The 15,730-nt window shown below is 38.6% G+C and overlaps 1 protein-coding gene across 1 annotated transcript in view; it reads right to left on the reverse strand.

Moving 5' to 3' along the window:
* Positions 1-15,730, reverse strand: part of LOC119894308 (chemokine-like protein TAFA-5) — a 50,555-nt gene that overhangs the window by 18,141 nt on the left and 16,684 nt on the right. The window contains exons 2-3 of the mRNA XM_038706990.1: positions 15,487-15,636; positions 1,002-1,129 (exon numbers count right to left, since the gene is read on the reverse strand). Of these exons, the coding sequence (XP_038562918.1) occupies positions 1,002-1,129; positions 15,487-15,636 (278 nt within the window). The remainder of the gene's footprint in view (positions 1-1,001; positions 1,130-15,486; positions 15,637-15,730) is intronic.

Below are 15,730 nucleotides of genomic sequence, written 5' to 3' on the forward strand. Positions count from 1 at the left end.
ATTAAACACACAGAAGTGGAAAAGAAGGAATGAAGGACACTAACTCTAAAAAATAACATTTCCAGAAGTGAGTGTTCTTCTAATTTTTTAGCCTTTTTATTAGTATTTCTGACTATGTGCGAATGATAAAAAAAATATACTGGTTGCTTTTTCATTACACCTACTGGTATAATAAAAAAAAAGTCATATTACAGCGGAAATTAATACATGTATGTCTGTGGGAACAATGTGGACAGGTAGATGATAAAAATAAGTCTTCTAATAGATCCAACAGTGTGTATCTGCACACTTCTTCACAACGAGCCCACACCAGATATATTCATTCTAGTTTCTTATTGTCATTCTAATATTGGTCTTTCTGTCTATAGATAACATCGATTACGTGTCTGTCTATCCCTCCTCTCTTGCTCATTTTTTCCACTTTAAAGGAAAGGTTCACATTTTTCAAGCCTGTGTTAAAACATCATGCGCCCACATGTACATTTTCGCCTGCTGTAATCGCTCCTCCTGTTCAAACTGATCATTAAGAGATCGCTTCTTAACATACTTACACTGCAAGAGTTTTTTAATGGCCAGTATGGACAGAATAATGATTACAGCAATTTAATGAGTTCAGATTTTAACAAATTTGAGCCGGAGAAAGTAATACAAAGGTTTAAATGTGGAATTTGAAAAGCAGAGAAGAAAGGACGTCTTACCAACAATAAAAGAATGAACTGTGTGATACCAAATTAACTCAAAATTTATGCCAAATCTACCATTAGAAATTCAAAAATTGGTGGCACTGTTACCTATTATCTCTGGACTTCAAATGTCACAGTGTGCATAACATAACTCATGCTGTCTACTGTCCCTTCAGAAGAGCATACTGGGGTTGTAATGTTAACCCACAATATTTTATTCTACCAAAAACTTTGATTTCAAGGTCCCATGAAATTGAGAATTACTTCCTTAATGTTGGTGCGAGATAGAACACAGTGAAGGATCGGTTCTGTTCTCACCGTGGTGGTCTTGACTCGGCCTCCTGGCTGCGTGCAGGTCCAGCCCGACTGATTGACCAGGAGATCACAACCTTCATCGTCCAAACACGGAGACATTTCACACCACTGTCGACTCCAGACGATACGAACTGAGGAGGAGAAGGAGACCCAGGTAAATTAATTTGTTTCATTTTTATTTCGATGTGTTATGCTATTTATTTACATCCCTCAATGACTTTCTCAGTTCCTCCTAAGTGTCCTCAAACTTTTGCTTTATCATGATAATTGTACTCTTTAATGTTACTGTTCTTAGATTGTGAACAATGTAGAAGTAATAAACAGTCACATGTCAGATATATGACTGATTAACATTCTCTGTACAGCCTGAGATGGTTTACAGTTTTTTTTTACAACTGCTCACACATGTTTTCAAGACTATGTCTGCTTTTTTCTCTACACACAATTCCCAAAACTGCTCACACAAAATGCAAAATGCCTCATATCTCCTTCAAAATGAAACACTGCATTTAAAATGTCATAAACACATCCCAAAATGAAGCCTTGGCTTCAGATGGCAAACACTTTTTTCATTAAAGAAAATTATTGGATATATAGACACTGTTGTTCTAAATATAAAGCTCTTTTGTATTTCATAGGCTTATATGTACATTTCCCTACAATGTTCTTGAGTGAAAGTAATCTGCTGAGAGGTGCTAAAAACACTGTAAACACCAATGCAATGTTGAAACAGAAAATATTTATTTGGCAAAACATTACAGTTGTAACAGTAGCACAGTGCTGTATCCAGCAGCATACAAGAAAAGGAAAAAATAAATATATAGACTTTATATTACTTTTATTGCTAAAAATTAATACTTATTTTACAATACTGTATTGCTGAAGTAACCATTAGATTGTTGCAACCTGTTCTAATTTGTGAAGGGTCAAATTGTGGATTTCCATACTGCCGCGTGAGAGTAGTGAATGTGCATCGTTTTTATGTGAGTCCTCCTTGAAGTCCTCAAGCAGACAAACAGCTGATATGTTTCCTCTCTCCACTGGTGTCTTCTTGTTCTTATTGTCTTTTTCAAACTTTTATATTATGATGTTAGGCCTATATATATTAAAACTGTTACATTATCATTGCATCTTTATAATTATAGCTGTTCCTGTTTGATTGTAGCCATCTACACACATACGTACAGAATGTCATGATGATTAACTACAGTGAGCTGAAATTAAAGAACACGAGATGAAGAAAAAGATAGTATCGCAGAGTATTGTGTGGCCACTGTTCAGAAAAAAAACTATTATGAGATTAAATGTATAATTGTTTTAGTAGAACTAGTAGACTGTGATTCTTACTGCTGAATCATTAATAGCTGCAAACATGTAGGCCTGGGGCTGACAGTGAAAGTATCAGGCATGTTTGTCTTATTACAATAATAATAACGCTGCAGAGAGCCCCCAGCTGCAGTAGTGCATGGATCATGCATAATATTCATCCAGCCAAAGGGAACAATCACGAACCGTTCACAGCCCGTCGGTCATACTAGCAACATAACCCGTACCGGAGAGCAACAGGAGATCGTGGAGCGACTGGCCTGCTGCGGACGGTGGGTGATTGTTCCCTCTATAGAGTAATATAGAAATTAATGGCAATAAAGCATGCTGTCAATATTTTAGAGATCCCAAAAAATATCACAAATCATGCTTTTAGGGGAGCTGATGTCTTATAAAGGGGCGCTAAGGTCCCCCTGGCTCTCATGTAGTTCACACCTTGATTCTGACGACATTCAAACTAAAAATTATTTAAAATATTGACTTTATTCTAAAAATATTACAACTTTAGAAGAAAGATGTGCTCTCGTACAAAAAAAAATACATCTATCACTTAACATTACAGCTCAATTTTAATCTCAATTTTTACCTTTATTCTTGTAAAATTCCAACTTTACGCTCTATACTATAGTTTTATTCTCATCAGATTGTAAATCATTTCCCTAAATTATGACTTCTTTGTCAAAATTTTACATATTTATTCTTTAAATATCCAAAGAAAATGGAAAGGAGTGAACTTACAAATCAAAGAACCAAACTAAACTCAGTCCAACATCAGAGTACTGATGCTGTTCAGTTCAGGGCTCCTCTTCATCACAATCAGCTATTTATAAAGAAATAGGACATTCTCACAACGACATTTGCATATTGTGGCTTCCTGATTGGCCCACGGAGAGAAAGGAGGGGGTGATGAAGAGGAGTGTGTTGAGTTGTGGAGGCAGGAGTCTAACTGAGCAGAAAACAGCTAACAAAAAACAAACAGAATCACAGGACATTTAATGGGGTCAGAAATATCCTGACTTTCAGTCCTTTTGTAAGTGTCAAGCTCTAAAAACACTGGATCCTACATTATAGCCATAATACAACCAGATCTCTTCATCACATCCTCCCCACAGATAACACAGGCTTTCTGTTACTTGACATGACATCAACAGGGTTATTTCCCCCTCGAGAGTCACAAAATACATTAGAACTGTTTTTGAGGCTAAGTATGATTAAGTGAACTGACCTTTATGTGTAAAACTGGGGGATGATCCTTTCAAGCAAAGAATCATAGATATCAAATCTCCAGATAATCAACATTACTGCCGGTCTGTACTGAGGAGGTCAAATGTCACAGTGATGGAGTCGATGTCTCTGTGACTCCGGATCATAACGTATGACACACAGTAAAATACTGAACTGTTCATTTATTCAGCAGAATATGGGACAAACATCTGTCAGCAATTAACAGTGTATGCATCTCATTAAAGATGGCCGCTGGTCCCAGAGGGGAAAAACACACAAGGGAGAACCGAAAGAGATGTTCCTCATTATGGAGAGGAAAGATACAAGGAGGAAGCATCAAACATAACAACATAAATCAGAGAAACATTTCCTGAAAAAAATACATGTGGTTAAAATAAATCTGGGGTCCTTTAATATGATTACAATGATTGACTTCTTTGCCCTCAATGGACAGCATTGGATCCAAAAAAAACTTATATATAACATGTATAATGTCATTTTAATATTTAATGCATTATATAACTAACAAAAACTCATAACTGTAATAATGCTTGCTTCTGCTATAATGACGAACACAGCACATCGTAACACAGCACCACGCAACATAGCACAATGTAATGCAACACAACATGGCATTACATGACATGACATGACATAACATAGCATGACATGTTGTAACGGAACATGAAGTAGCCTACCGTAACAGTAACCGTTGTGTAATGCAGCGTAGCACAACGAAATGCAACACAAAATAGCAGCAAAACGTAACACTGCACAACGTAACATGACGTAATGTGACATGACGTAATGTGACATGACTTAATGTGACATGACGTAATGTGACATGACGTAATGTGACATGACTTAATGTGACATGACGTAATGTGACATGACTTAATGTGACATGACGTAATGTGACATGACGTAATGTGACATGACTTAATGTGACATGACATAATGTGACATGACGTAATGTGACATGACTTAATGTGACGTGACGTAATGTGACATGACTTAATGTGACATGACGTAATGTGACATGACGTAATGTGACATGACTTAATGTGACATGACGTAATGTGACATGACGTAATGTGACATGACTTAATGTGACGTGACTTAATGTGACGTGACTTAATGTGAGATGACGTAATGTGACATGACTTAATGTGACATGACGTAATGTGACATGACGTAATGTGACATGACTTAATGTGACGTGACTTAATGTGACGTGACGTAATGTGACGTGACTTAATGTGACGTGACGTAATGTGACGTGACTTAATGTGACGTGACTTAATGTGAGGTGACTTAATGTGACGTGACTTAATGTGACATGACGTAATGTGACATGACGTAATGTGACGTGACTTAATGTGACGTGACGTAATGTGACGTGACTTAATGTGACGTGACTTAATGTGACGTGACATAATGTGACGTGACTTAATGTGACGTGACTTAATGTGACATGACGTAATGTGACGTGACTTAATGTGACGTGACTTAATGTGACGTGACGTAATGTGACGTGACTTAATGTGACGTGACTTAATGTGACATGACGTAATGTGACATGACTTAATGTGACGTGACTTAATGTGAGGTGACTTAATGTGACGTGACATAATGTGACGTGACTTAATGTGACGTGACGTAATGTGACATGACTTAATGTGACGTGACTTAATGTGACGTGACTTAATGTGACGTGACTTAATGTGACGTGACGTAATGTGACGTGACGTAATGTGACGTGACGTAATGTGACGTGACTTAATGTGACGTGACGTAATGTGACGTGATTTAATGTGACGTGACTTAATGTGACGTGACTTAATGTGACGTGACGTAATGTGACGTGACTTAATGTGACGTGACTTAATGTGACGTGACGTAATGTGACGTGACTTAATGTGACGTGACGTAATGTGACGTGACTTAATGTGACGTGACGTAATGTGACGTGACTTAATGTGACATGACGTAATGTGACATGACTTAATGTGACATGACGTAATGTGACGTGACTTAATGTGACGTGACTTAATGTGACATGACGTAATGTGACGTGACTTAATGTGACGTGACGTAATGTGACGTGACTTAATGTGACGTGACTTAATGTGACATGACGTAATGTGACGTGACTTAATGTGACGTGACTTAATGTGACGTGACGTAATGTGACATGACTTAATGTGACATGACTTAATGTAAAATGACTTTGTTACATAATGTAACGTAACACAGCACAAAGTAGCATGACATTACATAACATAGGATGATATGATGTAACACAAGGTGATGTAATTTAACGCAAAGCAACACATCTCAAAGCAACGTATGGTAACACAACACAATATACACGGCTTAACGTAAATGAAATAAATAATATACTGGTATTATTTAGTACCTATAGCAGGTGTCCTCAGTAGAACGCCACACATACACAAACATATGTCTGTCCAGTCTGTCAACTGATCATGTGTCTAGCCTCTCTCTTTCTGTTATCTCATTAGAAAATTAATTCTTCTCTCAGACGATTTCCTGCTGTTTGGCGACACTTTACTGACCCATTCTTTCCTGTCGTTCCAGCCCCGCTCTCATTCCCAGCATTAAATTACACTCTGTGAACATGGGGAACGATGAAGAAAATGAGAGTCTGTATAGGCCTGTAATACATAACCAGGTAATCAGGTCTCCCTTTGGAGCAGCAGAGCAGTGGTGTGATTGTGATAGCCCGTTAGGCCCCAATTATCAAACCAATTTCCTATTGAACAGCAGCTCCTCTCAGCCATGATACTTAATTAAATTCTCACATCGCTTACACCTCGATCAAGGTGGCGAAAGAGGGATCCTCCAAAGAGGAGATACTTCAACTGCTTATGAAAATGTTAGTTTTCAAATAACAAATAGCATGAAGGTTATTTTCAAAGAAAAGATTCTGGTGATCCATTTTGTAAGTCTGATCCATGGACGTCGTTAGGCCTATTTTAGGGGGGCAGAAGCTACCATAAAAGTGTCCTAAATGTTTTGGTTATAAAGACATTCAGAGATACATCAAGTTTGTGGAAGTTTATGCTCTTTCCCAGAGTCAGAAACTAACAAATGCCTTGTGACAGACATTTTTTATGTAATTGGTGTGGTCTGAAGTTATGGTTAGGGGGCACCTTTTTCCATGCTTGTCTGAGGGGAGGCCCACAATCTCAGACTCTGAAAACTCTAATTGTACCTAGAATTACCTCTAAGCCCAAAGGGACCAAGAAGCTAACTTTACAAACTGTTAGCATTATGTGCTTTTATTTTGAAGGCAGTAATGTAATGCAAAGATCAACACAGTGCAGGATGAGAAAAGTTAGCAGACACAGAGCAAAGGACTTCACATGACAGGATAATTTGGATTATTTTTTATGAAAAGCTATTTCAAATCTTTTGATCAGTGGACTCTTACAGACTAAAGGAATATAAATAATCAAGGAACAGACACGCTTGAACTTAAAGAGCGCATCAAAGGTAACGTGAGTTAGCACTTTTCTTTTTCTTTTCATCTCCTGTACCAGGTTACACCAGTAAATCTATAAGAATTATACTTTGGGGCTTGTTGTTTCCGTTAAATGAACTGACACTGTCACTCGGCTATTAATTGAAGTTTTAATGTAGGTTGCAGCCCTTCTTCTTCTTCCTCCTCTCATTCTTCGCCTTCTCTTCTTCTTCTTCTTCTTCTTCTTCTTCCTCTTTTCATTCTCATTGGCTGTGTCCGAAATCACCCACTACTCACTATATAGTGGACTATACAGTGAGCTTATTATACCCTAAATAGTCCACTCAATGTATCCCAGTATGCATTTTGAGAAGTAGTGTACAACCGATGGTCACTAACCAAGCCCTACCTACCATCATGCTTTGCGCTGATAGAAAAAACAATCCACCAACTGACTGTCCGACGGCAATGACGAAATTAAAGGCGCCAAAATAATGATCGGAGTAGTGTCCGACAGTGTTGTTTTAATAATGTGAGTGAGCTCACTATATAGTCCTGTACATACAACTCCCTACATAGGGGGTAGGGAGTAGTGAATGAGTGGGGATGTCGGACACAGCCAACATTCCTCTTCTCATTCTTCTTCTTTTTCTTACTCCTCTTCTTCCTCCTCTATTTTCATAGGTGGCTGATGTGCAGACAGGTCAAAACATTAAGCATGAAAACGAGCGGACAGTGTGTGTGTGTGTGTGTGTGTGTGTGAGTGTGAGAGAGAACAGAGAAAACTGACATTAAATGATGGACCAGAGATACTGATTGTACATCTGCTGCTGATGTCAGTTATTAATAATAAGCCTATTAATGCCGGCCCCCCGGCTCAGTGTGTCGTCCTGCCCAGGCTTGTATGGAAACATTTCACTGAGCACTGAACGCTCTCAGTTACCCCCTGAGACACAACATAAGGCGTCAAAGAACAGAGCGGCAGGAAACAGCAGCGCCCTGTTTGAGAGGACGACATGTAATCACAGCTTCTTTGACTTCCTGCTGTGGACGGGGATGGAAGCCGATGTCTGTTGATTCATCTCTTTCCTCCATCGTCCCTGGACGCCTCCGCTGAGTGAGTACGCCGCATGCTTCTCTCCATAACACCTCTATTACCTCAGCAGTATCCCAGTGTTTTATAAGATGGCTCAGAGTTGAAGTTGTAAATGCTGCCGTTTCCTAGAATCACCTGGAAACGTCCAGACTGAACACATCAACCCAAAGAAAATGTAAAATGTTGAAAATGTTTTTTTGCAACTTTTGCAATGATTTGCTGGTTTGGCAATCTCAGCATGATTAACAAAAATTGGTAATTGAGAAACATTGTTAAACTTTGCCAAAAGACCATTGGCACTAGCCTGAATGATATTGACCATGTTTATGAAGAGAGAGACATTCGAAAGGCAAAGGCAAAGTTTCAACTTCTGACATCAGGGAGGAGGAACACTAGAAAGGCCAAATCAAACAGATATTTGAGATCATTTGTTCCATCAGCTGTTGGGTTTTTAAACAAACTGCTGTTGCACATATACTCTAATACAGGATATTTCATAGTGCTCTATATTTCATGGTAGCTTTACTGTTTGTTGACAGCACCTATTGTATGTTATATGTTTTTATGTCTTCCATTTATCATTTGGTTGATGTGTATTGACTACTGTTGCGAAACAAATTGCCTCTCGGGTACAATAAAGGCTATCAAATCAAAGAACAAGACAAAATGTTCAATCAAGACCTGTAACAACCTCGAAATGAACTGCAGCTACATATACCGATAAAAAGCCGATCACTATTAAAAATACTGTTTTTCAGCTTTTTCTCTCTTTCAAAGTTCTTAAACTTTACATATCCTTAATTTACCTATTAGTTTATATTCACACTGACTTATATTTTCTTCTCTACAATTTGGGGTTCAGTGTCGTACGGTCAAGGTCACTTCAGCATGTGGACAGGTGGAGCCAGGGAATCAAACCATCAACCATACGATTAGTAAACACCATCTGATCTACAGTCATCCTTAGTGGTTCTATTTTAGGCACAATAAAAGTATACTAATAAAAATGTTGAGCCACCGGGCCCTCCGCTGCCACAGTGAACCACCTGTATGTCAGTCCTCCTCCCTGGCCTCCACATCTGTACTGTGACCCGACTCTTCTGAACACTGCTGCTGGAAGTTTTGTCCTGCAGTTTCACCCGATTTGAAGTTAAATCCTGGGAGATGAAACTGGATGAAGGGCGGACACAGTGCCAAAAGATCTTTTTTAGCAGCAATGTCCACCACTTTGGTACAGACTGAAATATCCCCATGAACTTTTGGAGCAGACATTCATGGTCCCCAGAGGATGAATCCTACCAAAGTCCTTATAGGCAATGAATTAACTATATTATATTACTTTTTAGTTCTTTTTTGTTTGTATGTTTGTGTTTGTTCTCTTGTAATTTTATCTTTTTTTTCTCTAAAATCATTAAAATAAGACACCAAAATGAGCACTGTTAGAGTTAAAGGGATAATGTCTTGGTTTTGAATTTTATTACTTATAAAAACAAATTAAAGTTTTCACATCTGACATATTACATTTCATGGCGTGAATGTCCACAGCAAACCTAAACAACCATTGCATTTTTAATAAAAGTTAGACATGAGAACACTCAAAGTTCTCCTGATTTTTCAACGATTCTATTTTGGTTCAGAACAGAGCTGTGGCTTTTATCTATACTGGGATCTACTCTTCTTAGTAGAGTTTATAGAAACCTCATTCACCTGCAGGTTTCATACTATCTGACCAATATGCACTCAGGATGATATACCTGGTGTTTCCAGAGGGAATCGGCGTGTTTTCTGGCGTTAAATATAGAAAACGGTCAGAAACAGAAAACAGACTTTCATATTAACAAACACTGTGTAGTGGAGACGCAGTGGATTAATCTCAGGTATCAGTGAACACCTGAACACCTGCGAGCGCTGCATCACCCCGTTGATTAATGAATGACCGCAACGCAGATCCATCCGCCGCCACCGTTCAGCGCAGTTCATTTATCCGAAAAGGGAGGAGGCCATTTTTGTAATCGCTTCATTCATCAAAGACTGCGTCCAGAAGGAGGGACACTGCTTCATCCCCCGAGGATGAGAGGAAAGGATGAGGAACAAAGAAAAGGAAACAAGGCGGAAAAACAAGAAGAAAAAAATATAATCTGTGCTACAGTCTTAACAGGAAGTGGATACAGAAACCATTATTCCTCTTTTAAAGAACACAGTTTGATGATCTGCAAAGGCAAAGACAATCATCCATTTTGTGCTCCTTTTTTTTGATCTTTCTTTTTGTTTCCTTAAATTTTTTGCTTTGCCTCCTACCCAACCCTTTCTCAACTTTTATTCGTTTTCACTTTGATGTTGTCTTCCTTTACTTATTCTCTTTTTTCCTTATTTACATTTTCTTTCCTGAGGGTCTGTTTTACTTTAGTTTCTGCAGAAGTACATTGCATTCAACAAAGAAAAGTAGCATATACAGTAGCTTCTCAATTAAACAATAAATGATCTCGTTATTATTATGGTTATGTCACAAGTTAACAATCTCATCATTGCAAGACAAAAATATCCTGATTAAAAGAGAAAGATCTCATATATAGATACAGAAATCCTAATACTGAAATATTTTTCATTCAGATCCCATTTATAAGATACATCACTCTTGATTTTGAGAATAAAAATAATAAATTTTGTGAAACACACTTGCTGCTTCTGCAATATTTTCTTTTCCTCTCTTCTGTCTTCAGGTCAGAGGTTTTACCTTCTCTCATACTCTCGAATGCGTCTCTGCCCTTTTCAGTTCATCTGCACTTGATGAGAAACAAAAAGGTCTCATCTGTTTGTTTGTTTCTCCACACGTACTCAGAGCCTGGTGGCCTTTTTTATTCATCGCTATCAATCTGATACGACTGAAACAAAACAGCAGGATGAAATATTCTGACACAGTAGCATCTTTTCGTTTTTTTCTGGTGTAAAAAGCAGAGGAGGATGATAAGAACCATTCAAAATTAATTTTTCAGGATTAAGCTGAGTTTTCATATTCTTTTTTTAACGATTTACGTGAACAGCAGCTCCTTCAGAGCCCAACAAAGTCTTGATACAAACGAACGCAGACACAGACCTTTTCTACAGACGTTTTAAGTTAAGAGGACTTTTCCATCCTGGTGAAGTTTCTGTATCTGTAAACATGTTATGTCCTCTCAGTGTGACCTCCTGTGATGCATGCTGGGATTATCTCCACTCAGAGTGGGACCTGCCGCACAGGAACCAAGACTCAGAATCACAGTTTAAGCCAGCCAAGGTATATGAGCCGGAGCTTGGAGATGTGAGTGGTCAGATAAGAACTGACTGCAGTCTGATCCTTTCTCTGAGCTTGGCGGTTGCAGCTGCGCCGGTGGATTTAAACAGCAGAACAATAAAAAGCAAAGCAAGCAGCCGCCTCAGATACAAACTGACATAAATACCAACATGCAGCTCTCACAGGCAGCAGAAAGGTCAGAGATCCAAACAAATCGGCTGCTGAGAGGTCTGAGTTTTATTTAAGACTTTCTGAACTCTGACCACACACACAAAATATCTGAAGAGCTTGCTTGTCTATTTTATTGTTTAAAGGATAAGTTAATGTAAGACCAAACTCATCACTAATCACAGAGAAAATACCAGCTTGATATACACAGTGAAAGATATACAGATACAAATATATCTAAAATCGAATACAACAAAATAAAAATGGTGAGGAAAATGAAATCCAGGCAAGTGCAAAGAATAAATGAATGTGTTTTACCAGTTTAACTGTTCCACACTACTATGTAAAAAACTATACAATAACAAAACTACAAAAAGATGCATTTCTACTCCACTACATTTCAGAGAGAAATACTTTACTTAAAATGTAATTTGTTTAAAATGCTATGATACTTTTCAGATTAAAAATGTACAAAACATAGGATCAGTGTTGGGCAAGTTACTAGTTTCTTTCAATAAATTAGAATTGTTCGCGGCTGAAAGCTTTTTGCTGGTCGCACAAAGTTTACAACGGATGACAATGTTCTTTGCATCTTAGACTGTGACACAATAATGGCAATAACATTACTTACAGCTGTGGATACATCGCCTCTCTCCCTCGTTCTCCATTCTTCCTTTATGGCTAACAGCTGACTTGAACAACAAGATGGTGCGTTCAGTAACACAGCGTTACTTGGATTAATCACTGTAATATTATTACTGTTTTGGAAATAGTAACCCTAGTCATTACTGGGAAAAGCAATAATATAATCTAAAATGTGAAGCAATATTATTAATTAAACTATCTAACAGAATTTAAAGACACTTTACTTCAGGAAAAGAAGTAAATTTTCTTGCTTATACTTCTGTACTTTTAGTACTACTTTCAGTGCAGGACTTACTTGTACTGGTATATGTATTTATATATTATTATTTACAGTACATAATATTACAAAGACTATGGTCTAGACCTGCTCCATATAAAAATGCAATGTAATGAGATCATTTATGTTATGAATTAGCGCTGTATAAATAAAATTGAATTGAATCGTAATTTTTATTTGTGGGACTGCTACGTAAGTAAATGTTCTGAATACTTCTTCCACCTCAGTTTTCACGTCCCATGATGTGGGTGTGGAAAGTTTAGATTGTGTTGTAAGTTGTATTTTATCTGAACTACATCAGTTTTTCTCCCTGAAACGCTGAAGAGACTTTAGAGTTTATGTTACCTGAGATTGCAACAGAAAACATGGACTGACATAAATATCAACACGCAGCTCTGTAAAGGTCACGTTGAGATGAAGGCTGAAGTTTGCACCGAATACTTTACGAAACAACTCTTTCTGATGGACAGTTACAAAGATTTGCCATTCACAAGCACTGAATGTTTTTTGTATTACTAAGATTTGGATTAATGTTCACTAATATGCGTTACACTATTTCTCCAAAAATATGTCGACTGTCTTATATAGCTTGAATGTCCGGATACTTTGTGCCTCAACATTTAGCAGTAATTAGTTTTAAAAAAATAACAGGTTAAAGGTGTTGTATGTAAATCATAGCATTTTCCCTTCCAGAGTTTATTGTCTGACATCGCCTATCTAACAACCAGCAGCAATTTATCATCCACTGCAGTGAAGAAGTCACTAAGAGTTTAAACAGGTTTTGTTTTTTCTGAGACATTTCAGTGAGGAAAAAACAGGAAGCTGCTGATGAGTCTCTGAGCTCAGAAAACAGGTCGCAGCGATCAGCAGCGTTCTCACATCGAGTCTGCTGCTGAAAATATCCTCCCAAAGCAGCAGAGCAAATTCAAACAGCTCGGATCACTGACGTCACAGTGTTTAGGCTGCAGCTCCAGCACTGTCTGCAACACCTTGAGGATCAGCACTGTTGACCAACGACACACAAAAGGTTTCTCAGCAGATATATCAGTAAAATATGAATATAAACAGCTTAGTAAAGCTAGTTAGCCTATCTTAGCACAAAGACGGGACGAGGGGGAACTGCTAGCGTAGCAGTCCACCCTGTAGTCTGAGAGTAGAGTTAGTCAGAGCTCAAACCTGTTCAATGAAGTTTTTCTGCTGATTAGGTAAAAATGCAATCTTGGTTACACCTTTTTGGTCAGTGCAGATGTGAGGAAAAACTAATATCTGAAGAAGAACATATTTGAAGTTCTATTCATCTAAAGCTTTATTGAAAGGAAAGCAGCGAGAGAGACTGCAGAGCTTCTTTAACTCGGCTAAACAACTGTTCACTGTCTCACTGTATCACCGGGAGAGCCTGTAAATCCCTGCAGAGCAGACCGAGTCCCTCCAGCTGTTGCCATCATCTCCAGATGGCAGAAAGAGAAAGAGAAAGGAGGAGACAGCCGGTGATGAAATGCAATGCAACTCTGGGCTGTTCCCATCTGGACTGTGACTTTATGAACCGTGCAGTCCAGATGAAGAGATGAGGAGGATACAGATGGAAGCTGCAGGTATCTGTGTGTTTGTTTCCTTCATAAATTAAAGTTAACCCCAAGCTGTGAAGCGGCCTTCAGTCTGCGTGCTGGCGACACCTTAACTCAATGTGAAACAACAATCCATTAAAAGACCCTTTAATTTACCCATAAAAACACACGCTTTCATCCAAGTTTGTGAACATTGTCAGGAATCAGAAACTCTGTAGAACAAGTCCTTGTTATGGCAGGAAATTCATAGCGAGACAGGGAAGACAGTAATAGACAACCTCCATAGATTAGGGAATAGATTAGAAGTAGAAAAAAAAAGCATAGTGGAATATGGCGGAAGCAGTAAAAACTCACTAATCTTCTCACCTGCCTTAACGATATCAAATGTTATAAAATTGTAAAAGAGACCTGTTGCTGAGTGTCTCCACCAATCAGCAGATGGATGGTCAAAACCCCTTGGCATCAGTTTTTCACGCACTGGAAAGCCCCTTTATCGTCATTGTTACATGCACAGGGTACCCCATTAGGGTCATTGTTCAATGCTAAGTAGGCCTAGTATAAATAACTCAAAGCAGTACACATAGGGAGGTGGTCTAGGTGGTTCAATGGCTCAGACACCACAATTTTACCCAGGAAGGTGGTGTTCAATTCCTGTTTGAAACAAATAGTGTTGATTCTTTTGAACGTAACTAACGTATTTATTTTAACCCAAACCATTATATTTTCCTAACCCAAGTAGTTTTGGTGCCTTAACCTAACAGAGATGTGGCTATTTCACAACGTTAACCATGTGTTTTATTTTGAAAGTTTAACAGGACTTTGCGTTTTTATTATTGCTAACTTGACCACGGAGCTCTACACGTCCAAAAACGATCCTTAAGGGGTAACCAGTGCATTAAAAAGCAATGCTTGAGGCGTCACGACCAAGTGTCCATATGTGACAAGTTGGGAGTGATAATTTTTTGCGTCAGCAAGTTCCCCAAAATGACATACGTTGAGATTCCTAGTGTTCTCGTGGCTGTAATGATTATGACAGCAGCAAAGGATTATTATAAAGCAACAAAATCCAGGAGGTCGAGGTGGATCAATGTGTCAACAAAAGCAGAGACTGCTGTTTGTTTACTGGTTCAAAACAACAGTCACCATTGTTTTTCCATTGTTGTTAATTAACCATAACCATAATGTATGTTTATTGTTGTAGCTATGATGATGAAGGTCCTCTAACTATAAAAAAATGTATAATTTTGACCCAAACTATGATGTTTCCCTCAACCAAACCATAAAATCATATCATAAAACTGATTTCTGTAACCGTTTTGGATGGCACGGTCTTGCGTCGTGCGAGAGGGCGTGGCCAAACAATGTATTCTGTTGTTTAATTTGGAGGACTTGTTGGCAGCAACTGTCAAGAGGAGAGCAAGCGTCTTACCGTCAACGCAGGCCGGTCTGGCTCGTGTTGTCCCGGCGATCTGTCCCTTCCTGCAGGCGCAGCGGGCCGTCTGTCGAGCAATGGTCCTCCTCGGCTGGCTGCTGTCCCGGTCCAGAGTGACGATCTCACAGGTCCCTGCCGCCAGCTGACCTGAGGGTCGCATGGAAGTAAATCATGTAAACATAGAGCTGTGTGGTCAAAACCTGCACAGTACTGTTGACTGGGACACGAGAAAGCTGAATAA

This window comes from Micropterus salmoides, unplaced genomic scaffold, assembly GCF_014851395.1.
Source record: "Micropterus salmoides isolate LMB-PRFRI ecotype aquatic unplaced genomic scaffold, ASM1485139v1 Ms_hic_scaffold_8, whole genome shotgun sequence".
Taxonomy (NCBI): Eukaryota; Metazoa; Chordata; class Actinopteri; order Centrarchiformes; family Centrarchidae; genus Micropterus; species Micropterus salmoides.